Consider the following 27809-nt stretch of genomic DNA (forward strand, 5'->3'; position numbering starts at 1 on the left):
CTCTCTCTCTCTCTCTCTCTCTCTCTCACCAGCTCTGGCAGTGGCTATAGGGGGGCCTGCTGAGAGCTGATGACAAAGCCCTGCGGGGCAGTAGGGGATAGTGCCCTGCTTGCCTGGCACCAATGCAGCAACTGCCCCATGGCATGAGTGCAGCACAGCTCGGAAGGGCATATGCACGCTGCCTGGGAGCAGGGGCCGCTGGGGCTGAGCTGCTGGGCTCCGGCTGATACGTGGAGCTCCCCTGCCTACGTCTGCCTATGTCCTGAGACCAACACAGCTACAATCAACACTGTTGTAATGACGGTGAGCGTCTTGACAATAGTACAGCAGTCACATGCGCATCTATAGTCTTTGCAGTAGTATAGGGTGGGAGTGTATGTGGCCAAAATACTTTCTCTGATAATCCTTTAAGACTGCAGCACAGCTTTAATATTGGAATAAAGTCAGTCATTAACACCCCAAGGTGCTTGGATATGGGATGTTTCAGTTCCTGTTCTTTTGTAGCTATTTTGGTTTTGCATTTACAAAACAGAGAGAGGAGAGAGAGAAAAGGGATAAGGGAAATACTAGATGTTGGCATTCCTTGATATTTTGGGAATCCTAGGACCCTCTAGTATAATTTTTTTATACAGCTAGAAAAGTGTTGTTAAATAATTTTAAAAGTTTACAGCTTTGAAGTAACATCTTTATCTGAAGTTTTAATCTTTTAACTTTTATTTTTCTACCTGTACATCTCTAATACTATAGAGTTATCAGATGTCAGAATCTGTATTTAAATAAGGGATCACTGTTTAAAGTTAGGCCAAAACTTGAGATACTCTACCTGCAACTCACAGTACTTAGCACAGCTTAAGGTTCATCTAGAGATAAAACCTGCCTTTTTTATATGCTCGTAATATCCAGATAATTATTTTATTATACTTTTGAAACATGTAATACATTAAAAAAATTTCAACTCTGAGGGCCTTCCAACAACAAAGCAAGTGCATACACAGTTCTGTTCAGGAAACAAATGCTGATTCAGGTTTCCAAAGGATAACTGTAAACAGTGAGAGACTTTTAACTGTGAAAGCAAGCAAATACTGTCATAGGCATATGTAAGTATGCTTGCCAAAAGACTAATTGCATTTACTATCTTCATACTCTCATCTGATTTTACTCATTGCTACTCTGCATGTTCTGTTGCATGTATGTGCTACTGTAAACGCTAGGAATATTTTTGCTTTGACCCTTTTTTAGTAAGACAGTTCACTCAAATAGCACTTTTGAAATGTTTTAAACTGTGTGAGGAAATATCCACGATTCTCAGAAACTCTAGCCTTAGCAGTTGTGTCATGATTCATGGGATGAAGATGTAGCTACACACCAATTATATGTGGCTAAATGATTTTTATCATTGTAAAGACTCTTTTTTTCTAGTTTTATAAAAATTGTGATGTACCTTGAATTTTGGAGTGAAAGCTTACTACAGTATCAGAGATTAGTTGAGTCTGTCAGTTGTGTCTTTGTTCAATCTTCATTCAACACAGTTTTTACTCTGCCTTTTTGGAGGATGATGAATAACAGGTTGTAGTTTTGACTGTTTTGCCCACTGCAGGTGACCAACTGAGTGCCATACTGAATTCCATTCAGTCACGGCCTAATCTCCCAGCTCCTTCCATCTTTGATCAAGCTGCAAAACCTCCCTCTTCCCTAGTCCACAGTCCATTTGTGTTCGGACAGCCCCTTTCCTTCCAGCAGCCTCAGCCACAGCTTCAGAGTAAGTCTGTCAGCCTTACCTGCATCATCAGTCCATTTCTGAAGCTTTGCCATTGCTATAACAGTCTTAGTTGCTTGCCAGCTACTAATCATCCACCAATGCACCTTTTTGGTTCTGTTCTCTTGAGTTACTTTTTCATGACTCAGCAGCAAATGAGGTAATGCACCCAAAGTGTAGTACTTGTGCTCTTTTTATTTAAATATTTAATTAGTATATTGATTTTTTGTATGTACTTTACAGTGTAGACAGCATATTAATTCATGAAAGTGCATTTCTAATATAGTATATAACCTTGAGATTAAGGTAAATGTTGCATTTAGTTCAAAATGTTGTTATTTTGTAACATCAGAAGAACTTCTGAATATATTAGATGAACATTTCAGTTTCCTATTTTTAAATGTTTCTCCTAAATTCTCTTGTCATGGTTTCTCACTTGCACTTTTAAAACTTTGAATTGGGTTAACTTAATGCATGATATAGCACCACTAATAAGAAAAACATTCATTTAGTGTTGGGTGACCATTGGCATGTTCATGACAATTGGCACCAAAAAGTTAATAGCAATTAACCTAATTGCTGATGGGCTGGAGAAGAAACTGTTTAGTTTTTGTTTTTATTTTTTTTTTTTTGCTAAACTTAGTGCTCATGATGGATGGCAGATTTGACAGCCCTGGAGAATGAATTCCTCTTTATCCACAGAACAGGTATAGCATGGGTAGCAGTAGTATAAACCTCTTCCTACCTTCCCCCCCCAAAAACTGTCCTTCACAGGTACCTCAGATTTTTCAGACCACCTCAATTAGTTCAGTCTCTTTATACCTGGTCATCCCTTGGTCTTTTCCACTTGAATACCATCAAGGGTTCAAATTGTGGAAGTGGTCTTTGACGTATGCACCGCAGTTAGAGAACTAGACTGAAATCTGCTGTTTGTTTCATAAAAACCCTCAAATATATTCAGAGAGGATTGACTTTTCATTGACTGTGCTAGAATCAAATTGGGAAGTGTACTATCCATTAGACTAGAAATTCTCAACCATCCAATACCAAGGAAGAATTTAATTTTAAAATTGATGGTTTTAGTGCAAAAAACAAGTTTTACATTTTTTAAATATTTTCCTTTACTAGACATTAAACATCTTTTTCTGTTTCTAATTGAAACATACCCTCCTTTAATCTATATGGTAAAAACTAATTGATATTTTTCTAAAACACCATCATTTTTCTAAAAGTCCATCCATAACCTTGCATCCATAACCTAGTTCCTGCAATTAGTTCACTGTGTGCAGGTGAAGTTACACAAGCTACACACTGGTCTAGGGAACTGCAAAATGAGGATCTAACTTAAACTATTTGTCTATACATTTTGCATTAGCTAAAAGCACATCTAAAACAAGAGGTTAAGTTCTCTGAAGTTTATTTTCCAGAAGAAAGAGGTTCTTTATATCCTAGTTTGACTATGTAGAGCAAGACCAAAATCAACTCTTTTACCCGCTTTTTCTTTTTTTCCATTTGTCGTTTCTGTTGGGTCACAACTCCCCTGCTGAATGAAAAAAATCCTGTTAGACTGTATCTTTATATGCACCTCATGCCATTTATCAGCTTCCTGCCAGAGGTACTTGCCACCATGTGGTGCACGGACGGTCCTTTTCAGTGTTGTGCAAATCATGTAATATAGGATAAGGGGATTCCCTTTTCACTCTAGATTTCCTTCTCTGTTTTTGCCTGCCTGTTTTATTAAAAATATAATCTTCCTCTTTCCCCACAAACCCCATCCTCTTACCCAAACATCATTCAACCTACTGAAGTTATTCTAAAGGTTTCCTTGACATAATATTAAAAAACCTCAATGAATTAAAAAGATAAAATATGCTTCCATTAACAGTGTTCCAAACATAACCCATACATGTATAAGAAGCAGAAAGGAAAAAACCCCCACAGAAGATAGTTGCCATTCTATTCTAGTAAGTTGTCACTAGAAAAGCGAATTTCTTAGGATCTGGAAAAAAACAGAGGTACCCTTCTGTCAGTGTTTTAAAAACATGGGGAAATTTTGTGAACTACATTATGCAGAAAAATGAAATGCTGCCCTCATCCAAGAATAACCATGCCAAAGGACTGTAAAGACTGTTACAGTTAGAGTAATTTTAAACACAGGCATTAGCATGCATTTCATAAGATTTCTTTTAAAGATTACATCTAATGTATTTGCAAGGGAAAAAATCTATAGCCTTCTATCTGTAACACACACCATTAAGAAGAGCGCTATAATATAGACCTGAACAGAGTGACATAATGCAAAATTCTTAAAAGCAGAAGAAATCTCTCCCTTTTCCATCATCAACAGAATGGAATTCAAATGATTCAACTTGTATCAAAACTCTTCTCCCGTCTACAGATATTTCAAAACTAGTAGAGAATACCTAGTTACCCAGCCAAGGGAGGAAGGTCACAGGAGAATCTTGCTTGCACTTTCAGCAGCCCTTGCCGATCACTTACTACTCAGGAAAGAATTACTCTCTCTGTCTCCTCTTGGAGGCGTTCTTAACTTTTAAGCACAGTTTAACAAGCAAAGAGTCTTTGAGATCATGGAGAAGATGCTCATTTGAACAGGATAAGTTTTTGCACGCAATCACATTCAGTAATAAATATAAAACACCTGGCCAAGACCTGTACAACAATAAACTATTCCCTGTCTGTTTGAAAAATAGCCAATTCTGGCTTCTTTGCATTTAATTCAATGTCTTTTATGCTGTTGAATACAATTAAATCAACAAAGAGCTTACTTGAGTACTTCGTAACATGCCCAAAAATATACACCATTTAAAGTAAAGTTGCTCTTAACTCTAATGACCATATACTTTGATTGTATCCTTTCCATGCAAACCCAGAGCGCTATGGTTACTGAACTGTGAGAGAAGTTGATTATTCTGAAAAAGCTGCAGTCTTTTATTTGTTGACCAAATCCTCCTTAAAGGGTGTACTTGGCAACTGATACAGATAAGTGGTAGTGGCCAAATAGTAATTCACATATAGTTAACTTTCGTTTCTTTAGCCTCTTAAGGATTTACAGTCAGTTGTAAAATCAATGCGTCTTCCAGACTCAGTTACTACCTAGATATATCATAATTCTTTAAAAGGAATGAGGAAGCTGAGCTTCCCTAATAAGCACTCATCATTGGATCTGTTCAAAACACTGCTTCAGATCATTTTGCTAAATTGCATATTTTATTTATTCAGGTGGAGCTCAGAATTCTTGATCAGAGTTGGATCCCCTTGTGATAGGAGCTGTACTGACATTTAGGAACATAAAGCTCCTTCCCTAAACAGTCTAATTTAAGATAAGCAATATTTGTGAATGAAATGCAGAGAAGATATCCAATTAGATTTATAATGGTTGTCATAAAAAATAAAGCGCTATTGAAAGGTATCAAAGGAATGTAGTGATTAATGATAACTGAAGGTTGCTTCCACAGAGATTAGATTTTCTGGATGCTAAACATTAAAATAATCCTACGTTTTAGATTTAGTATTATGCATATGTATTTGTGGGCACCCTCATAATTCTGCCACACAAAGTTGCTCTTCTTCAGTTATCCTGTGAAACAACCTTCTTTCACTGTATGCTTCAGTAGAATGTATTATTAATACTTTAGGATTTTTTTAAATATTTTCTGTAAAAGTTGCCTGTAGTACAGCAGAAAATATTCAGCAGATCTCAGTGATGGACTCTAGACAATACAACTTTTTACTCTCATTTTTCCTTCATAATATTTTCATTTTTAATTCTGAGATGTTATGCTCTCTTTGCCCATTTAAATCCATTTAAAATAAATATTCTTTTTAGCAGTGTCTTAACTTTTGCCATAGAGTTTTAGGGGAGGAATGAGGAGGGTTTGGGGCTACGTGTAAATGTTAAGGTAATTTGGTCAAGTGGAGTCTAAGATATAAGCAGTGTTTTGGATTTTAAAAATTCTACTAACTCTCTCATCACAGCTTACCTGACATAGTGGGAGCATCTACACGTGTACATGACTGCTCAGTAACTGCTGTTACTGCACAGTCCCAATGGCGCACAGGTCATTTCTAACCCTACTGCACAGTAGCATCAGCATCACAATTTGTGCCCACTGGCGCTGTCTCCATAGCAACAAGCTATGTCACCATAGCTTGCTGCTGTAACAACATAGCATCTTGTGTAGATGTGCCCCGTATAGCTAAAAGGCAATCTCTTCATTTTATTTAAGACTCCTTTAGACAAGTTCTGTCAGAGCTATGTAAAAAGGGGGATGTGTATTCCTATTTTAAGATGACCTTGCATTTTGAGGTTCATTTTTTTTAGGAAAAGTATTTTTTTTCCTGATATATCAGCTGATGACTGAGGAAATCCTTGAACTGCTGTTGCCCTAACAAAATGACACAGGAGAATCAAATAACCGAGGAAAGGACCCAAAGGATTAAAGATACTAACAGCACTAAAAAGCTTTTTTCTATACCAAAGATAATTTTGCCCACTGTATTGTCTAAAATGCCAAGACAGTACATTTTGAAGCAAACATTTTTAATTAAATATAAAAGCATTTTCCATTTAATAAAGACAGGCCCTTATTAACAATCCATATTTCAAGTACAGTTTTTCAGATTTTGGATTCAAAATCATTATTCCAAGTAGGTTTCACAATCCAGTTTTCATGTTTTTTGAGGAATGTTTGGAAAGAGGTAGTAGGGTGGCTCTATGGGGATTTCCTGATAATTGTTTATTGTGCTGTTGGACAATAGTATTTTCTTAATGTTTTTTGGATTCCAATGAAAAATAGCCAGGGGTCCAATAGAACTTTGCATGGTTCCCTCCTTAGTCACCTTGTGGGCTGTTTCCATGTCTATGGGGCTTCAGTAGTATGATGTGCCACCTGGGATGCCCCAAAGCTGGTGATCCCCAAGGTTTCCCAGCCATTTGCACCCTCCAGTGAAGCCAGTGGTCTGGAAACCTCAACATGACCCAAGGCTTTTAAAGTTTCTGAGCTTCTTGCCTACCTGAGCAGGAATTTACTGTCTGCCACTTACTCCAGTGGAGCAAAGCAGGGAGATCCCTGGGTACTGTAATGTAGTAGCCATTTAAGTCAGTGCTGTACATCTAATAAATCAGACGCTGCATGCCCCGTGGGGCGTACCAACATAAGCCACATTCTGCTGTGCTTTGTACGCAGGCACCCCAGCCTTACCCTCAGCTTCCCAGCTGCAAACTTCCTGCTGCACTGCACCGTGGACTTTTCTGGCACCACAGGCTGAGCTGCACTGCCCCGCCCCCTGTAATAAGGGCAAGAAATGGAAGCCAGGGGAAGGATGGGGGTGAGCCTTGAACCCTGGCCACTGCTGCAATGGGAGGAGCAGAGACAGGGCAGAAGCCTGGGGCAGCAAATTAACTGCTCAAGGGCCATATGTGGTGCCCAGGCTGCCAGTTTGGATAGCCCTGATCTAGATCATTGTGGGCCTTCCATATGTGAGGTGAGCCCATCACTATGATGAAGCAGGTGACCATATATGGTACCGTTTTGAACAGTAGCGAAGGTGACCCTGTGTGCCACCCTTAAGAGTCACCTAGTGCAGTTAAAGTTATATGTAGCCATTTCCTCTGCATAGTACAGCAGTGGTTTTCAACCTGTGGTCTGTGGATCCACAAAAGACTGTGATCAATCAAAAATATGTGAATACCCACACTTACAATACAAAGGCATCTGTACCTCCACTGAAAACTTTTAAGTGGTCCACAAATGAAAAAAGGTTGAAAACCACTGTAGTACAGAACTGATCCCATTATAGGTCAGTCCCTTTTTTCCAGTACATTTCAAGGTCTGATCATATTCATAGACTAATTCCCTCCTTTTCCTTCCACATGTGCTGTCACTTTGTGTTAAGGCACATTCTCACTATATATTTAGTTCCTGAAATGGTACAAAGCAGCTAGAGAGCAGTGGCTAGTGTAGTTGTTTTTTTAGGTGCTTTTAGCACCCACCATTCCTGAACAGAGGAGCTAGTAAATTTGAAATATTTTCATGTGGGGAAGAAAAAAGCTATGCTTTGGCATTACAGATCTGTTTGGCGACGTGAACTTTGAATGCCCTTTGTCCAGTGGTGTATATCCCAAAACATCTGGATGACTGGTAGTGCAGTATAAATTCCATTAAGTTCAGTTAGGTTTGAGCTGTAGTGTGCTCAGAAAAAACAGATGGGAAAGAGATGCTGATGACTTTCTTTTTTTCTAAGCTTCTGTTAGTGTTAGAATGTTTTCTGCAGTACATACATTCATATAATTTGTATGGATTTAAGTAACTCAAGTGATTATTTTCATCATTACTTTCCCCAAGTTGTTTCAGCATTATTTTCCCATTGGTATTACACTTCAGTTTTTCCCTTTGCGCAAAACTCCTCCTCCCTTTTCTACCCCCCTCCCAACATTTCTCAAGGTAGTTACAATAGCATGAATCGGAGCACATGCTCAATACAGCGTATCCTAATCACAGTTTAAACCATTTCCTATGGCAACAAGGAAACTAATTTGGTGGCTGTGACTTCTTCATCTATAATCTCCCTCCCAAACTTGTCGCTTACTGTGGGTTAGATTGTGAACTGCCAATTTGATCTTTAAGGAAATGTTAAACTTCAAACATGAATGATTGTATGTTGGGAAAGGTGCCACTTTGTATACAAAGATTTTTAGTAGAAACTCTTGCTTATAAAATTGAAAGCTTTATGCTTGCATAGGAAATTAGGGGTGCAGTGAGAAACATTTTGGGGGCCAATGCTGATATTTAAGGAGTCGTATCTGCCGATACCGATCCAATACAGCTGCTTCCAGGTAAGTCTGTTGTGGTGAAAGGGGAGGAGGGAGGGAAGTGGCATGGGGGGGCAGATCAACACCCTTTTTGGTGAGGGAATGAGGGGGCAGGCACTGCCCAGAGGGGCCGCGGTGTGGGATGTAGGCGTGGCTTATGGAGGGGCAGCAGCTCCCACCTCTGCTTGCACCCTGGGGTGAGGGTGCACTCTCCAGAGCTGCATGTGGCATGCGGGCTGGAGCCAGCACTGCCTGGGGCTCCTCTCAGCAGGAGCTGGGCTTTGAGCAGGCTCTGGGAGGGGCTGCAGCCACCCCAGATTTTGCCAAAGCTCTGCTCTCAGCCCCACACTGCTCCTCCACCAATGCACTGGGAAGAGCCAGGACTGCAGTGTGAGCTGCAGCGAAATTTGGGGTGGCTGCAGCCCCCTCCCAGTGCCGCTGGTGTCCGCTCCAAGGCTTTTCCAGTACTGCATGGGGCTCTTCTGAGCAGAAGTGAGTTCAGAGTGGGCACTGGGAGGGGGCTGCAGCCACGCCAAATATCGCTGCAGCTCTGCTCCCAGTGCTGCTGCCAGCTGCCCAGCACAGGTTCTACTCTTCCCAGCGCATGAGTGGAGGTAGGACATGGAGCTGAGCTGTGCCTGGTGGTGTGGGGCTGGGAGCAGAGCTGTGGCAAAATTTGTGGTGGCAGCAACCCCTCCCAGCACCGCCAGCGCCAGCCAAGAAGAGCCTTGCTCAGTGTTGGCTTCAGCCCGCCTGCCCCACACAGATCTGGGGGGCACACCCCCCACCCTCCCAGGGTGCAAGCAGTAGTGGGAGCTGCCCTCCTCCACAAGCTGCATTTGTCCCACACCCCCTGCCCCCTGGGCAACGCCTGCCGCTGCCCCCTCATGCCCCTTCCCTTTCCCCTCCCCTTCCGACTTACCAGCTGGTGGCAGCTCTCCATGCTGCTGGCTCTGCTCCCCACTGTGCTGCAGCTGTGCACAGCACAGGCATTTATTGGCCAAATTATCAACCCCATCGGGCTGATATCCAATACAGCAAATTTTCTTTATATCGGTACCAGTCTGATATCAGACCAAGATATCGTTGCATCTCTATAGGAAATTGAAGTATTTTGTTTCTCTAAATAAAATACTTGACCATAATATTCTTAATGTGCACTTTCCTTCTGTAGCTTTATAAAATTGTTGTATTTAAGCTGTGGCGTCTTAGATATATCCTGCAAAATAGTTTTCAGATAAGGAATAAACTAGGATTAGACATGGTGTCTAGCTCAGTGATTCTCAACCAGCGCGCCATATTGGAACTGTTAGATGTGCAAATATCTATGCCTGATTCTCACAAGATAAACTCGGGTGTTTCAAACAGAAATTCATTGTGCAGTGATTCTTAATCGATGCCAGGGCAGGCTTGATGCCTTGCAGCCCTTTCAAGGGTGCTATGGATTACCACTCAGGATTACCACCGTTAGGTGTATAGACATGACTGACAAAATAAACCCAGATTTTTCAAATAGGAACCTATAGTGTTAAACCATTCTAACCTGTTGTGGTCTTTCTAAGTTCTTTGTAACAGAAGAATTGCTCCATTATTGTCCTTAGTGAAAAATGGAATGAAAACTAAGAGCTGGGATTTTCTATGGGGAGCCTTGAATCTAAAAAAGTTAAAAACCACTGCCATTGTTTCAAAAATATCCTGAAATAATATGATCTTTTTGAATTCTTTACAATAGAAAAACTGCTCTGTTATTTTTCTGTAGCCAAAATACAGTGCAAACCCAAGATCTGGCATTTTATAGGGTGTGCTTTCAGTCTAACAAGGTTGAGAACCACTTATCTAGGCATACAGGCATTACTTCTACCAGAATCTCCTGATAGAAACCACAAGTGTATAAGTGCCCCTCCCACAGGAAGATCTCTTCTGCGGGAGTTTCTCCTAAAGGAAGACACATCCACATGCTTTTCTATCCAGAGACCAGGAGTTGAGCAACAGAAAGGTTTTCCACGACAAGGGTCTCCCCAATCTGGAGTCGGTATAAAGAGCAGCTGCTGTTCACCTCCTCCCAGGAGGAATCAAGTGGTGGAGAAAGGCTTCCCTGACTAGGGTTACCCCAGCCTAGACAAAGCATAGAGAAGAAGTGACATTGCTGTGCTCCTCTTGCCCCTCCCATAGACCAGGAAGGGAGGAGCAGCTTCCTTTGGGAAAGGAGCAGGGGGCTTTCCTTCACTGATGCCTTCCCCTCCCCTCCCAGGTTTGTCTGAGTGCGGAGGGCAAAGGAGGGGAGCAGTCACCACTGCTTCTTACCTCTTCCCTAAACAAGATGATCCCTACTAGGTGGCACATGTGGTGATTTCAGAGCCCTGTGGGAAGCTCTCCCCAGGGCAGTGAGGCAGTGATCCCTGCGCTTCCCCAGACCAGGATCATCCCAGTCTTGGGAAGGCACAAGAAACAGGAAAGGAGGGGGTGGCTGCAGGCTGAACACCTATACTGTTCCCTGTCTCAGAAACATTTGTAGCAGTGGAAACTTCTCAGAAACTTCTGCTTCTAGAAATGAAAATTTGTTTGTGGCCCTGATCATACAAGAGCAGTCTGAAGTAGTACAGAATATCCTGCAAGGAACGTGCAGGCACTAAATTGGGTACCAATGTTTATCTCAAGTACTTTTCATGCTTTGTTTCTGTCTGGAAGAATGGTATTACTGTTTCAGAAGTCCGAAGTATATGTGCACTTTGCACAAGACTTAAAATTTAGGCCTGGAAGTATTTGTACTTCACTTATTAAAGCATAGAAACAAATTAAACACCACATGCAATTAAGTTTATGAAAGACACAGGTTTTCAAATGCTCTTACCTCGTGTTTGCACAAAAAAGGCCTTTCTAAAGTATGCTATCTTCTAGTGAATCTATAAATTAAATCTCTGGACTGTGCTTATAATAGCAGTTTGGTTTAACTTTAGTGATGGAAAGTGAAAAGTTAGTATATAAATTAAAATTAACCTAAAGGAATACAGTAGAGTTAAGGCTAAAAAAAACTCCACATTAACATTTCACTCTTAGTTAGCCCTTTGTGCCACTGCTATTGAAATTTAGACCTTTGTGATATTACATGTTCTATGGGTTGTAATGCTAAAGGTAGAGTGATAGTCCTGTGATTTGTAGATATTTCCAAGTTGCTTAACTTGATGGAGTAAATTCAGTCCTGGTATAACTCCATGCTTCGTTTAATTGGAGTTTGACTTAATGGACTATATTAATTCTCGCTGTAACTCCAATCAAGTCAAGTGCAGCATTATACCAGGAATGAATTTAATTTATTGCTCTTAAAGATGTAATTTTGGTCTTTACAGTTTTAACAACGTTGTTAATAAAGGGTCTTTCTCATAAAGTGTGAGGGTTGATGTACCAAATGTTTGCTTTCCTATTAAATAAAAGCCCTAGTGAACTGTTTTGTTTTTTTTCCTTTTTCAACCTGTATATTTAATTTTATTTGAATCTGTTTGGTTTTGGTTGTCATTCTGTAGTATTGAGCAGTTAAAGTTCTTATTATTCATACTGACATATACAAAAATCAAATTTTATAACTATGAGTTATATTCTCTTATGTAGCATATAATCAGAAAAGTCAGTCAAAACGACCTGTTTTTAAAATGTAAATTTTTCATCATTAACTGTAGTGATTTTGCAGTTTTCCAAAAACTTATCTGTTTCTGTTCAAATATTGCTCTATAAAAAGGCCATATTATAATTCTAAATAATTTATTAGCATACATTTATAAATTATCCCAAATACAAACACAAGTGCAAAACTAGTCACTATCACTGTCCTTATTTTAGAATAGACCATAAATCCTGTTACTCCACAAATAAAATTTTTGTTTGGTTTTCACTGACATTTGGGTTTTTTTGTTGCATGTAGGGAGGTCATAACATTTTTTTTTTATTATTTTTTTAAGAACGTTAAAGTAAATATTGGAGAGTTTTTTATTTTAAATTGTAAGTTTCTCATTTAAAACACCTTTAGGAGAAGGTATCAACAGTAAAATTCAGGATATTAATCAGCGTAGATTGCATATCATTCAAAATGCTTGTTTGCTTATTTTTATCTTTGCTATTTTTCCATTGAATCTGTGCTGCTTCTGTGCCACTGTTTTCCACTGTAGAAACTCCATCCTGCTGCCTTGCTTCTCGTGAGCGTATTTACAAAACTAGTGATGTAGCTGGGCCTGCCTCTGCTATTTCATCCCTCTCTCACAAACTAAAGGGTGGGTATGCATGCAAACACAGCTAGGTTATTCATGTGTTTAAATTGAAAATGGCTTTTCTCCTTCAGTACATTTTCATCCCATACACTTGGTGAAATCCTGTGTTGGAATTTCTTTTAAGTTTGCTATTTCTTGGTGTACATTTGATATAACAATTTAGTGTTTGTTTATTGGTAAAAATTTCCTGGTATGTTTCGAAACAAAATGTTAAATTTTAAGGTATTTGTCATAAAAGCTAAGGAAATTAAGGTCTGTATTTACAAAGTTACTTGGGACAATAGTATCCCCTTACAGAGCTGGCCTTAAGCAAAATGGCGCCCTGGGTGAACTTATGTTTTGGTGCCCCCTGGCACCCGCCCCAACTCAGCGACACTGCTGCAGGGAGAGGTAGGCGGGCAGGAGTACAGGGTACAATCCAGGAGGGAGGTGGAGCAACATAGTGCGCCAGGCAGATGGGTGGGCAGGCACTACTGCTGAGCAGTGGCTGGGGGTGGGAGGCAGGCTGGGCTAGGCACCGCTTCTCCTGCTTGGGGGGTATCAGGCACAGGGGAAAATACTGATGTGAACACAGACTTCTCACGTGTGCATGTGTGTGGCATCCCCCTGACCACAGCACCCCTAAGGCTAGCTCTTTCCCCTTATATCTAATAGTCCAGTACTTAATGCCCTTGCCCAAGCTGTGATAGACCTGAGTTCAATTGCTGCCTAAAGATATACCAAAGCAAGTCTCCTTCAATTTGTCCTATTAGATCTGTTTTCTTTTGTTATGTCGTACCCAATTATTCAAAGAACAAAACAGCTGGTAGTTAGAACATTTACCTGGGAGATGAAACGTGGATTCCAGTCCGTGTAAGAAAAGCAGAATCGCTTCAGCAAAAAAGTGTCAGTGCCCTGTGCCAGAATATCCTTTAGTGTGACAGTGAGATAAGTGGGAGGTAAGCAGTGTGGTCTCAATCCCTCAGAGAGGAAGAAGGAAGGAATACCAGGTCTCCCACATCCTAGGTAGTTGCTCCAGTCATTGGGTTGAATCACCATCACTCTACTGAAAGAAAAATAATTCCAGCCCATGCAAGTCAACAGATTCAACAAACTACTGTATTTGCAAAAACAATTTGACTATTTGTGATCTTTTTATTTCACATAGGTTATTCAGGTCAGAAAAACTAATATTTTATCAGTAAGCAGCCTAATCTGCACACTGTACTGGAACACACACTTAACTTGAATTCCTGAGAAATCACGGAAATCAGTTTATTGAGTGAAGATTTGCAGCATATACCTACTAAGGAATAGGCTTGGTACATTTATTAATTTGTGATTACATGGTAGTTTGCCAGTACTATTTCACTATTTTGAAATTACATGCCTTTAATTTTATAAATACCATGTAGTAGTAAAAACTAAGTTTATCCTTTCATGGGAAATAATATGGAGACTCATTGTTTTGTTTTTTTTCTTGTGAGTTATACTGTTCAGCCATGTATACTTTATACAATTTCTTTGTTTAGTTCTAGTTGTTCTACCAGCTAGCTGATTGTCAATGAATGAGTTTATGTAGAACAAATTGTTCTGCATCAAAAAGAGTTACCGTATTTTGTGGTGTATAAGTCAAGTCCTGAAGCCCAATTTTTAACTCTTAAAAGTTCAACCTTAACTTATACACCGTATCAATACTTTTGACCGCCACCTCAACCCTGGCCAAACTCTGGCCTGGTCCCAACCAGATCTTCTTCACCTCCTGACAGCGTCCCTGTCACTGGAGGCCATGAGGACCAGGCCTAGTCTGAGTGTGGCCTGTGGGCCTTGCTCTCACTGGGAACTCCGCTTGGCCAGGCGCAGAGCCCGTCCCCATCCCCTGTGAGCAGTGTTGCTTGGCCCCATGCCAGCCAAGCAGTGAGCCTGAACCTATCTCCTGCAAGCAGTGCTGGGCTCTGTGAACATTTAATTTTTAATACTCAAAGTCTTGCATAGTATAAAACAATGACAGCTTTCTCTGAGCGTCTCAGACTGTGACCATTATTTTGGCATATGTGTGCAAGCTTTTTATCCCGGTTTTACTTGTGTATTTTTAGTTATTTTTCTCTACATGGAGATGTTGTTTTCTGCTTTAAAATCATAGGTATAAAGGTAATAGTAAATACAAACACTCAGGCTGTTGTAATACATTTTATTCTAGCTTCCAAATAAGCAGGTGTGTGGGTTTTTTTGCCCCCCTTGCTGGTGGCCAGTGAAAATAGTGAACTCAAATTCATCAGCTTTTTAATTTCTAGGTAACTTCAGAAGTAGAGCACTTTCTATAAATATGTTCTGGTATGTGCTTTTAGGTGTGCATATTCATTTCTATATTTGTGGACCCATTGAAAAATCGAATAAAAAAAAGCCTCTCGAGCTCTGTTGCCACTTGAATATTAGCAGAAGCACCTGGTTGAGTTACATGTTTGTGTTGAACACTGTATATTTCTACATATATTTTAAGGATACTGTGGATGTAATGTAATAATTTAATTATAAAATGTGCCACACAGGTGACAGAATGAATTTCACAGCTGCTGCTAGACCAGTTTCTCCAGCAGGGAAAACAGATATTTCATCAAAACACAGGGCTGAGAGCAGGTCACCCAAGCCCGACATGCGTGTGAACAGAGCTATTGCTGATCAGAAGAAACCAAGGAGTACAGAAGGTTTATCTGCCAGTGAATCTCTTATGCTGAAGTCAGATGCTGCAAAGTTGAGATCCGATTCTCACAGTAGATCATTATCTCCAAACCATAACACTTTGCAAACATTAAAGTCTGATGGGAGGACAACTTCTGGTCTTAGAGCTGAATCACCAGGGCCAGGAACCCGGTCATCATCTCCGAAGACAAAGACACTTACAGCAGGTAGACCTGGTGCTAGTTCTCCCCGATCATCATCTCCACAAGATAAGGCACTAGCTCAGAAAGCTTCAGCTCCTGTTAAAACAAAGCTTGATCCTCCTCGGGAACGATCCAAATCAGACTCTTACACTCTAGATCCAGACACGCTTCGCAAGAAGAAAGTACCACTAACAGAGCCCTTACGTGGAAGATCCACTTCACCCAAACCAAAAATTATCTCGAAAGATGTAAAACCTGTGACTGAAACTGAAAATAGAGCTCCTTCGCCTCATGTTGTACAAGAAAATCTTCACAGTGAAGTTGTTGAAGTTTGTACTTCAAGCACTTTAAAGACCAATAGCGTAACTGATAGCACATGCGAAGATAACTCTGAATTCAAAAGTTTAGATGATAGTTCTAATAAAGTTCATTTCAGCATAGGAAAAGCACCACTAAAAGATGAACAGGATATGAGAGCTTCTCCAAAAGTAAGCCGTAAGTGTGCTGGTAGGCACACGAGACCAAAGAAGGAAAAATCTGGTTTTCTTTTCAAAGGAGATGCATCCAAACCTATAGAGCCAGCCAAGCAAGCTATGTCACCTTCTGTTGCTGAATGCGCTAGAGCTGTCTTTGCTGCCTTCCTGTGGCACGAAGGAATAGTCCATGATGCTATGGCTTGTTCATCTTTTTTGAAATTTAATCCAGATCTTTCTAAAGAGCATGCCCCTATCAGAAACAGTCTGAATCAACAACCTATAGAGGAAAAAGAAACAAAGTTGAAAAATAGGCATTCATTGGAAATATCATCTGCTCTTAATATGTTTAACATTTCACCTCATGGACCAGACATATCTAAAATGGGCAGCATCAACAAAAACAAAGTCCTCTCTATGCTAAAGGAACCACCTCTCCATGAGAAATGTGAAGATGGAAAAATGGAAACTACCTCTTTTGAAACATCCAGTCATCACCCTATGAAATCTAAGTCTCCTCTTCCCTTAACACTGCAACACTTGGTAGCCTTTTGGGAAGACATTTCTTTAGCAACTATCAAAGCAGCTTCCCAGAACATGATTTTTCCAAGCCCTGGTTCCTGTGCTGTGTTAAAGAAAAAAGAAAGTGACAAAGATAATAAGAAAACCAAAAAGGAAAAAAAGAAAAAAGAAAAAGTTGAGGCTAGGCCAAGGGGAAATCTTTTCGGCGAGATGGCTCAGCTTGCAGTGGGAGGACCTGAGAAAGATACTATCTGTGAGCTGTGTGGTGAATCCCATCCATATCCAGTGACTTATCACATGAGACAGGCTCATCCAGGTAAAACTAGCTTTCTTTCCATAACCAAATTCTTGCTCAGAATATAAAACTAAAAGCAAGTTAGAACTTCTTAGCTGTACTATGAATTATTTGAAACATTTAAAGAATTAGAGCCTTGATTTAAGCACATCACTAAATCATATTTGCCTGTATGCCTTAAAGTTACTCATGGGCTTAAATAGCTTGTTAAATGGTTTTAAAAGGTCATTATAATGAACAGATTTTAAGAAATACAAATTTGTGAAGTCTTGGACATCATTTCTTTGCTCTCAGCTTATTCAATTACAAGAAAATCAAAGGGGGGTAGGAAATTGGAAAAGCAAAATGACTTCAGCTTGTTTTACAGATGAGAATTAATCTTCAGTTCTGAAAAACCTTTTATATCTTTTATTATTATTATTATTATTTCAAGGTTGTGGCCGATACGCAGGTGGCCAAGGTTACAATAGTATCGGACACTTCTGTGGAGGATGGGCTGGTAATTGTGGTGATGGTGGTATTGGAGGAAGTACTTGGTATCTGGTTTGTGATAGATGCAGAGAAAAATATCTCCGTGAAAAGCAAGCAGCAGCGAGAGAGAAGGTACTTTTATCCTTTTCTTTTCCTCCCACTTTATTAATATTAGTAATTCAGGTGTGCTTTGGTAATAATTTAGGCTATAAACTAGTGATTTTAGAATTTCAGAGAAATACACTCCCTTATATTAGCAATATAAAGTACTGTAGATAAAAAGTTTGATTAGCAATTCTGGTTTTGTAATTCAGATATAATTCATTACCAGAAAAAAAGCCATTGTAGCATTTTCTCAAATAAAGTCTGCACATTTTTCCCCAAAAAATCAGCCCCTCCATCTCCTCCATCAGCCCTCCCCCCAATTACATCATTGATGGCACCTTTGGGAAAAACCCCCCAAAAAAAAAAAGTTGGGGTTAATTTATTAAGTAGTAATGCTGATTTTCTACCCAGGATAGAAGCACTCTGCTTTGATTCGGCTTCACAATGTTTGCCATTTGTTGTATTGCTACTTAGGCAGCTGAGGGAGTCAGTTCATGTAATGGCTCATTGTTCTTCACTCCAGAAGTGTTAACAAAAGGCTCTGCTTTTTAATGGGCTTGATGTTCTCCTAATGAAGCTAACTTTTCTTAGTGCAATTTTGCAGCCCGGTAACTGTTTCTGGTCTCTCTTCTCATATTTTACAGCATTAGAGATGCTTTAGTTTTTTCAAAATCATAGAACCACCCACATCTTCAGCAGCATCTAGGGTTTCAGGTTCAGTTAAGCAGGAAAGAGAGAGAGAGTCAGCTGAAGATTAGGCTGTGTCCCTACTCTGTACAGCCACAACTCTGCAAAAATGTTTTCTTCATTCTGCCTTTCAGAAATAAGGTGTATTTTATATTCCAGGGGATATTGTATCTAAGCAGACGTGGTACACAGCTGTTATAAATCCCTTATACATTTTCAATAAAAGTTACAGATATTCAGGTTCAAATTTATAAATGAGCTCTTAGCTTATTCTAAAACAACTTTCTTTTATTTTCAGAGGCTTACTTGCTCTATTTAGGGCAGTTTTTCATGACAAAGGTATAAAACAAAGATCTGTCAAATACTAAATGTTTGTTTCAGAGCACAGACCTATTAGTGTCTTGGTGAAAAGTTACAAGAAATTTCTCAAATACAGGCCAAACAGTATTGGCTTAATCTTGTTTTCAGGAACAGATGAACTATTTTTTCCCTAAACTTTCCCCAAAAAATTAACCTGGAGCAAACATCAAGCATGGAAAACTTAGCCTAAATTGTTGATTTAATAAAGTTACCATGGTATCATAATTACAAGCATTAGACCATGGCCGTTAATACCAGCATTGCCAACACTTATTATTTTCTCCCAGGTTAAACAATCCAGGAGAAAGCCGATGCAAGTTAAAACTCCTCGTGCCTTGCCAACCATGGAAGCTCATCAAGTGATTAAAGCCAATGCACTGTTCCTGCTGTCTTTGAGCAGTGCTGCTGAGCCCAGTATCCTGTGCTATCATCCTGCAAAACCTTTCCAATCTCAGCTTCCCAGTGTCAAAGAAGGAATTTCTGAAGACTTTCCCATCAAAATGCCGTGTCTCTATCTACAGACTTTAGCAAGGTAATGAAAGCCACTCTTAATGTTGATTCAGACATCTGCTATTTATAAGGTTTGAATAACAATTACGTGCAAAACTAAAATTTATATATAAAATTATACTGCTCTGAGAATGCCTTCTCATGATTCTTTCTTCTCTTGAGTTTCCATGCTTTTGTTGTCATGCATGCCTAGATTGGAGTTGTGTAAAAGATCAGACATATATTTCTGAGCTGCCTGAACTAACTTTTGGATACTGTATATGTAATTTTAAAGCTAAAGCTCCAGGCATACATGAACTCTGAGAGAGATCTCCGTAAATCAGATTATCAGTTTTGCGTTCAGCCTGTCCCAGTTCCTTTGCTAATGCTGGATGGGATGGGAGAGAGGAAATGGGAATGATCTTATGGGAACCATTTTCTTCTATTTTCAAGTAGATTTTACTTGAATATGTAATGTTCATGAGTTCTAAAATGGGTCAGGATGAAAACTGGCCTACATCTTGAGAAGCTGTGTTACTGTTTGAAAAAATAAACACTTGTCCATATACACACAGATAATTATTTACCTTGCTTCTTTAGAATCACACTGCAGTTCATATTCTGTTACTGCCTAAAGGTCCCAACTAGTTTGTACCTAAATGGACTAAATGAGGGTTCTGCAACTGTGGGCCCATGGGCTGCATGCAGCTAGCAAGGAGTTAATGTGTGGTCCCTGGACTCTCACTTGGTTGCCACTCCCCCACATGGCTATGGTTGCAATAGCAGCCAAAGTTTTCAGGCTTCCCTTTTCTTCTGGCTGCCACTTTCTGTGTTCATGCCAGAGACAAGGCAGGACAGGGAAGCTGTGGGTGTGTCCAGGGCCACATCCCCTAAATGAATAAACCTGTTGAATAATAGTGGCCACTGGCTAGTTGAACTAAGAAGAATTTGGTTCCATAAAATCATTAAGGTTAGCATTGATTTTGATTTAAATATCTAATTTATTGCAGGCATCATCATGAAAACTTTGTTGGTTATCAGGATGACAACCTATTTCAAGATGAGATGAGATATCTGCGTTCAACGTCAGTACCTGCACCATACATATCAGTCACTCCTGATGCAAGTCCTAATGTCTTTGAGGAGCCAGAGAGTAACATGAAATCTATGCCACCAAGGTAGTTCCCTATAGTGTTAAATATCAGTTGGCTATAATAGTACCATAGCACTAATTTGAGACTAGACCCTTTAATTCTTCAGTAGAAGAAAACCCCATGCTTCCATAATCTCTTGGACTTCAACATTGAAAAAGTCATCTGAAAAACTGTGGGAGTACACATACTTTAATAGATCTGTATGCTTCTTTCACACCCAAGACCACCACCTTTTGGCTTTCAGTGACCAGTCTGGTCTAGTTTAGAGGACTTTACTATCTTTTCAAAATTGAAGCCAATCTGCAAGTTTTTTTAAGGCTGCTGGCCACAAATAACTTAAGGGATATAACTCAAAAATCTAGCCATGTTTTGGTTAATATTTTTTAGATACCTCTAGATCCACAATTTTTATAGATTTCTATCCTGTAGTGAGCTGTGTTATAAAGCAAACATATGGGTCTTCCATTTCAAGTTTTAACCTTGAGGGAAGTCTTGTGGGGGGGGGCAGTATTTCTCTTTTTAACGCTCATACTGTTGAAGTAAAAGTTGTCTGGTAACTCCTAAAGAAGGTCCAAGTCCTAGTGAAGTCCTAAAGACATCACTAGTTACATATTTTAATATAATAGCATGCATATGTGAATGTATACATTGAAAAAGCTTGCAAAAAGATTCCTTGGCCAGCGCTAACATATTTATTAAGACTGCATATGGCAGATTTTCATGCATCAGTGGTACTGTCATTAACCAAATATGTGCTTTTTTCTTGAATATTTTTGTAAATTTTCTTGTTATTTCCCATGTAAAAGATTAGGGGTTTTGTTTAAATAATAGTGTTATAATTGAGCATGTTGTTGAAGAATTACATTGTTGTTGAAATCCTTTTTGACCTCACTCATATCTTTTCCTTTGTAGTTTGGAGACGAGTCCAATAACAGATACAGATCTGGCAAAGCGCACAGTCTTTCAGAGATCATACTCAGTTGTTGCATCAGAATATGACAAGCAACACTCAATTTTACCTGCTCGGGTGAAGGCCATTCCCAGGAGAAGAGTCAACAGTGGAGATGCAGGTAAGAGTACAGACATCTTTTTAACACCAGAAACATATACATACTGTGATAAAATATCTTTTTAATTATTAGTAAGTTTTATAATTCACCACTGAAACTCTAGACTTTTTGATACTGTTTATACTTATATCCTAATAATAGTTCGTCTTCCATTTATCACATTTAACTTCAGACAAATAACCAAGGTATAAAGAACAGCCCAGAAATTATTGAACTGCTGAAATATATTCTGGGGACTCTTCTTCTTGGTTTAAAATCTTAAGTAAAATTTCAAAAAGTTTTAGGGTCATTTTCTCTGAAGAGAACTATCACCTTTTCATTTCAGGTTTTACTACATTTATTTTGTAGAACAGTTAACAAAACATTTTATAGTGTTTTATATTTTTATAGTAACAGTAAAAACAATTACACTAAGTATCTAATGTATACATATTTTCTGTCTTTAAATAGAAGTGGGGTCCTCTCTCCTGAGACATCCATCTCCAGAACTTTCTCGGTTAATCTCTGCTCACAGTTCTCTTTCTAAAGGAGAGAGAAATTTCCAGTGGCCAGTATTGGCATTTGTAATCCAACACCATGATCTTGAAGGACTTGAAATAGCAATGAAACAAGCCTTACGGAAATCTGCTTGCCGTGTCTTTGCTATGGAGGTAATAATGGACCTGGGAATAATAAAAGTGATGCATTAATAATTTGTCCTCTCATTCAAAACAGTTATTTATATAGAATTAAATACTAATACAAAAAGAAGGTAAGCTCTTTTTCTAATCCCAAGCTGTAACTCCCAGAGCAATTTAAAACTAATCCAATTAGTAAGCTTACTGAATCAAAAATAAAATAGGCCATCTTTATAAACTAAGTTAACTTTTCTATATTATGTAGATAAGCATACATTAAAAAGGTATCATTAGGGTTGCAAAACTAAGCAAGATATTTCCTCATTCCATTGGTGTCCTCAGGTCTAATTTACTGCACAGTATTAAAACCCTGTTCTGAAGAGTTACTGCTTTCCCCATAGACTTCCATGGTGTTCATCACTAAAGTATGTGAGTGTTTCACAAACATTATCCCCATTTTAGAAAGAGTGAGTGAAGGCATAGAAAGAGTCCTCTAGTTTTGGGTACCTGGTTTGACATGCCTGGACCTGACTTTTCAGAGCATTTGACAATAAACCACTGTCTGCTTATAACCTCTTAACTTCAGTTGCAGCTTTGAGTGCTTGTTACATCCGTGACTTGGACACTAGGATCTTAAATGGACATCCTTGAAATGACAGGCATGCAAATAGTAATATGTGAAAAGTCTGCTTTAAGCAACTTGCCTAGCATCACAAAGGGATGCTGTCACAAAGGAAGGAATAGTATCATGTTCTATAGGGCAGCATTGCCTTGCCCTTAACCTTACTTAACCTTTCTCTTCCTGCTTTCCCGTGCCTTAGTTCACACTGAATATGAGAGACTACTATCTCTTTCACTACAACATATTTATTTGTACCCATAACATCACCTACCTGTGCACTGGGTGAGGCAGGGGTCCTGTAAAGGAATAGCATATGATCACATAATTGAGCTGTATCATAATGCATACAAACAAGGGTGCCAAATCAAGGTTGTATGGGCTACCTGTAATTTTAGTATTTCCTGGATTTTGAACACTTGACTCTGCATGCTTAAGGTTCCATCAGTTTATTTTTCTGAGTACTGAAATAGTATACTGAAAAAACAAATTGACATGTATGTTCGTCAGCAGGATGGGAAATCTTATTTTGTGGTACAGATCTCTGTCACTTGAGCTAGCAGAAAAACTGATAGCAGAAGTAGGCTGTTACCCTGCATGTAGACCAGATTGGAATACCTTGGCTTTTTGGCTTTCTATACACGTGTTGATCCTAGTTCCAGTTTCCTTTCCCATTCCCAGTCTGGTTTCTTACCAGGCTAGTCCTAGCTTCCTCCACCCCTGCCCCATGCCTGCTTGGTTTCCCCTCCCATCTGTTTTCCTCATCTTCATTGCCTCCCAGTATCCCTGCACTTTTCATCCAACCTCATAGCTCCTCGCCCCTGCTGTCCCAAGCATCCAGCCAGCCCCAGTTCTTCCTTTGTGCCTTTTGTTAGATCTAGCTTCCTTGCATTCCACTTATTCTTTGCTCTGATGGTTCCTGTTTGTATCTAGCTCCTTATTAATCTCAGTGCCTCTTCACATTCCCCCTTGCCCCCTCTAGCTCTCCATCTTCCAATTCCTAGTCTTTGCCATTTTGTCAACCTCTGTTTCCAGTTTTCAGCTTCCAGGTTTCCCTGCACATTGCTATAAATCTTGCCCTTGTCATCCTGTATTTCAATCTGGTGGCTTTCTCCTGGGTGCCATTGAGGACACAAAACAGGATACCTACTCTCAGTTCATGCCTAACATGATTCCAGCCCAGAACAGCCATAAATAGCAAAAGGCCAGCATCAGTCCTTTTGTCCTGGATGGGAGAGTACACAGTGTTTTATAGCATGCAAGACATCACTGAAAAAGGATACATTTCTGCAGAAAAGTTTTCAAGTAAATTTGATTTAAATTAGACTCAGATTTCATTTCAATTATGTTGTTACCTAGCTTTAGTGTACAAAACACTTGAATTTTACATTTCCTTTTTCAGGGGAAAAAATGGTCGTATACATCCCTAAAAATGGAATGCTTAGTTGTTTTGTGGGATGTTATGTTTTGCATCCTGTCACTCATAGGAGTTTTATGTGAATTGAGCATGCTCTATGAGATCAGCATGTGTGGCCTGGACAGCACTAAGCTGTGAGAGGTTTGACAAGGCTCAGTGAGGATAGAATCTTTAACTAAGGTCTAGCAAGTCTAAGCATTTGTAAGGTGAGATTTTTTTTTTTCCCAAGGCTTTTGTAACAAGGCAAAATTTAAGGAAGCATTTTGCATGGCAGGCAAAAAGGCCCATTGTTACCTAAAAGCCCCCCTATACAGCTAAATTTCAGTGTCTAGCTACAAAGGATGGGATCACTTGAGCTTTCCAAAGAAAAGGTCACTAGAAGTTTTGTATACAATATATTTTCACTAGGCTGGTTTCTGGAAGTGATGAACCTTTTTTACTATATTTTTTTCCCCAAAAAATGCTTAACCTTGGTTAACACCAAGCAAGGAAAGTTCAGCCTAAATGGTTATAATTTGGGAATGTTAAAATGACTGAAAACAGAATGTTCACAATGGAAAGTATCAGGCAACTCTAATAAGAGGTGGCCCTTTCTATTATAGCCTTTGAATATACGTAAGAGAACTGTTTTCATCATTCTTCACGTTACATGAAAAACTATGTTAGCATGTTTCTAGATTAGTGTGCTGTTTTCCCTGTAATATATTTGAGAAGTGGTAATATATTAAGAAGTGGTTTCTGGCTGAAAATAAATACTGCTTTTGTAATGGTCTTTACAGCAGTGTTTGTGATTAATTTACCAAAAATATCTATGAATCTTGCATGACTTATTAAAATTAATCTAATTAATCCACACCTCCAGCTTTCTCTAACAAATATATAATTCTATACCTAAATTTGTTTTAGGCTTTTAACTGGCTCCTCTGTAACGTCATTCAAACAACTTCTCTTCATGATATTTTATGGCATTTTGTGGCTTCCCTGACTCCTGCCCCTGTAGAACCTGAGGAAGAGGAAGATGAGGAGAACAAAGCAAATAAAGAAAATGCAGAACAAGTATGTGGGACTTCAGCATTCCTTTCCTAAATATAGTATCTCATAGAAATTGCCTGTGGTTGTGCAATACTTCCAGAAATACCTTCAGAAAGTCTAAAAGTAAAAGTTTATCCTTTATGTGCCTTTTAAAGTGAAACCATCTTAACTGTGGAATAGGAAATTCTAGGCCCTACTTTTATCTAAGATTTTATGTACAGTATTTATCAGCTTTTTTGATTACTTTTTTGATCATTGCTATTAAATGTAATGTGCTTCTTATTACTGCCAAATTAATTCTGTTCTGCTCATTAATTCCAATCTTAGTGTAAAAATAACATTGACTTAATAAAAAAATACAGTTGAATACTTAGCCTCACCTGCATTAAATTTTATGTAGCTCACTTAGCTGTTGCATGTACAACTACTTGTGTTGTTTGTTATAAGATTGTCAAGTAAAAGCTTTATGGATTTTTGGGAATCTGAACAGAATGCCACCTTAAAAGTATTCATAAATCAGTTTTCACCAGAATGCTGAGATTTCTCATTTGAGTGCTGCTTCTATCCAGGCTTCCTTACTCTCAGCAATTTCAGAGCTTGAGACATTTGAAAGCACTATAAAATGTGTCACAATGAGGAAAGTATGTTGTTCACCTTGACACACATGCCTCATTGTTCCTTCTCCAAAATAGAATAATTTCTGCTCAACATAGTGCAGTGAAGATTACCTTCTGGTAGGAACTTGGGTTGAAATAATTGCAGTTTGAGAGAGATTTATTTCAGAAAGAGATAAATATCTGAAAAACAGATGGAAACTATTATGTTACCTCTAGAACAGTGATAACTGGTCTTTTTAACAAAAAGAGGCAGGTTTGCAATATTCTCCCTGACTATGCGACCAGGATGTGAAATTTGATGGTAGGTAAGTAATTGGCAGAGAGGGTTTTTTCCCTTTATGTGGCCTAGGTGGGTTTTTTTACAAAACTCAGTTGACCTCATCTTGGGTCCTGACATGCATTTGAATAATTTCTCCTCTTTAATTGCTATTTTAGTGTATGTTTTCATAGTAACAGATCTGAGTCCATCATGGAAAGATTAGCATATATTTATATTACCTGACTGAATGACTCTGACATTTTCTCTAGAGTTATGAATTTGCTGGTACACTTTAAATATTCAGGTGCACATTAGCTTCTTTTAATGTATGTAAAAAAGCCCAGTAGATCAATGGAAGGGCTGGGATGTGGCAGATATAGGTTCGGTGGCTTGTTTTGGCCTGAGAGGGTACAAGCCTCTATTTTTTACCTCCCAGAAGAATGCCCTTAGCACTAAGCTGCTGTTGGGAGCACTCTTCCTTCCTGTTAAAGATTGAATTCTTTTTTTAAGAGGGCATGGCCTGGACCTGATCCAGCCATGCATGGGGAAAGGCAGTGCGGGAATTTGTTAGCAAGGGCTGTATTAGCAGTCTTTGTTCCACCACCAAATTTTCTGACGAGTGGGGAGCCCCACAGGCCAGATGCCATGGGCTGGAGTTTGAGCACCCCTGATCTAGACAGCTTCAGTGGTGAAAACTTAAGTGTTTTTGTACTAAGGGCTTTAGATGAGGGTTTTGAAGATTTTGCTTTGGACTTAATCTAAATACTGTTCAACTCCTCCTCTAAATGCTTTAGCCATTTTGGGCCTTCATGCTTTAGAGAGTCAGCAGGCATAATTCTATAATTCAGATTAAATTAAATTTTGCATTTTAAAACAGGGATTCAGCCACTGTCTTAAATTTATTTTCTCTGTCCACCAAAGTAAAGCACTTGTCCCCCCAATGAGAGAGACCTTCTGTTTTTGAGGAGATGGAATGAAGGGTGGGGGGACTTCTGGAGTTTTGGGCACAAAGACCATGAACAGAGGCTAATGTTTAGCTCACCCTCCTTTTCCTACTCGGGACAAAATTACAGTTGTGACCTCTGAAATATCAGTAGTTCTTGACTGCTTTGCCAAAAGCTGAAACTGTAGCTGCTGCTGAAGACTGGACTCCATGGGCAGATATAGTATTTTGAAAAGAGCTAAATACAGTTCGCCGGGCTGTGAAATAGAACACAGACCAGGAGTAGCTAACAGGCAGCACAGTTGCTGAAGGAAAATAGCTTGATTAATGAAACATCAAGGCCATTAAAAAGGAGAGCTGTGGAGTGAAAAGCAGTTATCAGGAATTGGGTAGATTATAACAAGCCATGAATTAAATTGAGTCCTTTAGTCTGCCTAAATAGAAGAGGCCTTGCTGCTGCAGTTGGTTTTAAACTTTGGGTGGAGCAGGAATCGAAGGGCTGTTGACTGTACCTGCTTCCCTGCTGGATTCTGCCCCTACCTCCCTACAGCTGCTGGAAAGATGAGAAGCAAAAAACCTAATTTACAGTGGTCTCTGTACATCTGTTCTAGGCAGAGAATCTGCTTCCTCTGCTTAAGACATGCACTCCAGTTTTGGAAGGCTAATTATTATTTTGGGAAGGGTGCATGTAGTATTCAAATCAATAGAGTGATTTTAAAGTAGTCCTTAAAAAAACTGAGTTCTAACGTTAAGCGTTTTCTATTACTTAAATAACCTTATCAGATTAATTAGACGTTCAGAACCCCCCAGATATTTTAAAAAGTTACTGAAATACTATGGACTGGATACTTCTGCTCTTAAAAATTAAAACAAACTTTTTTTAATCAGTATTTTCTGATATTCTTAGCAGGGTTTTTTACTAGCAGAGACTGATGTATGTATTACCTTCCAGGGAGAATTCCATAAACAAC

At 39.2% G+C, this 27809-nt stretch overlaps 1 protein-coding gene across 1 annotated transcript in view; it reads left to right on the top strand.

Moving 5' to 3' along the window:
- Positions 1-27809, top strand: part of MYCBP2 (MYC binding protein 2, E3 ubiquitin protein ligase) — a gene marked incomplete at its 5' end in the record, with an annotated part of 297134 nt that overhangs the window by 219478 nt on the left and 49847 nt on the right. The window contains 7 exons of the mRNA XM_019528503.1: positions 15376-17019; positions 17432-17601; positions 18909-19153; positions 20121-20288; positions 21177-21334; positions 21785-21984; positions 24894-25043. Coding sequence (XP_019384048.1) covers positions 15376-17019; positions 17432-17601; positions 18909-19153; positions 20121-20288; positions 21177-21334; positions 21785-21984; positions 24894-25043 — 2735 coding nt within the window. The remainder of the gene's footprint in view (positions 1-15375; positions 17020-17431; positions 17602-18908; positions 19154-20120; positions 20289-21176; positions 21335-21784; positions 21985-24893; positions 25044-27809) is intronic.

The sequence above is a fragment of the Crocodylus porosus genome, unplaced genomic scaffold (genome assembly GCF_001723895.1).
Source record: "Crocodylus porosus isolate Cpor-Errol unplaced genomic scaffold, CroPor_comp1, whole genome shotgun sequence".
NCBI lineage: Eukaryota > Metazoa > Chordata > Crocodylia > Crocodylidae > Crocodylus > Crocodylus porosus.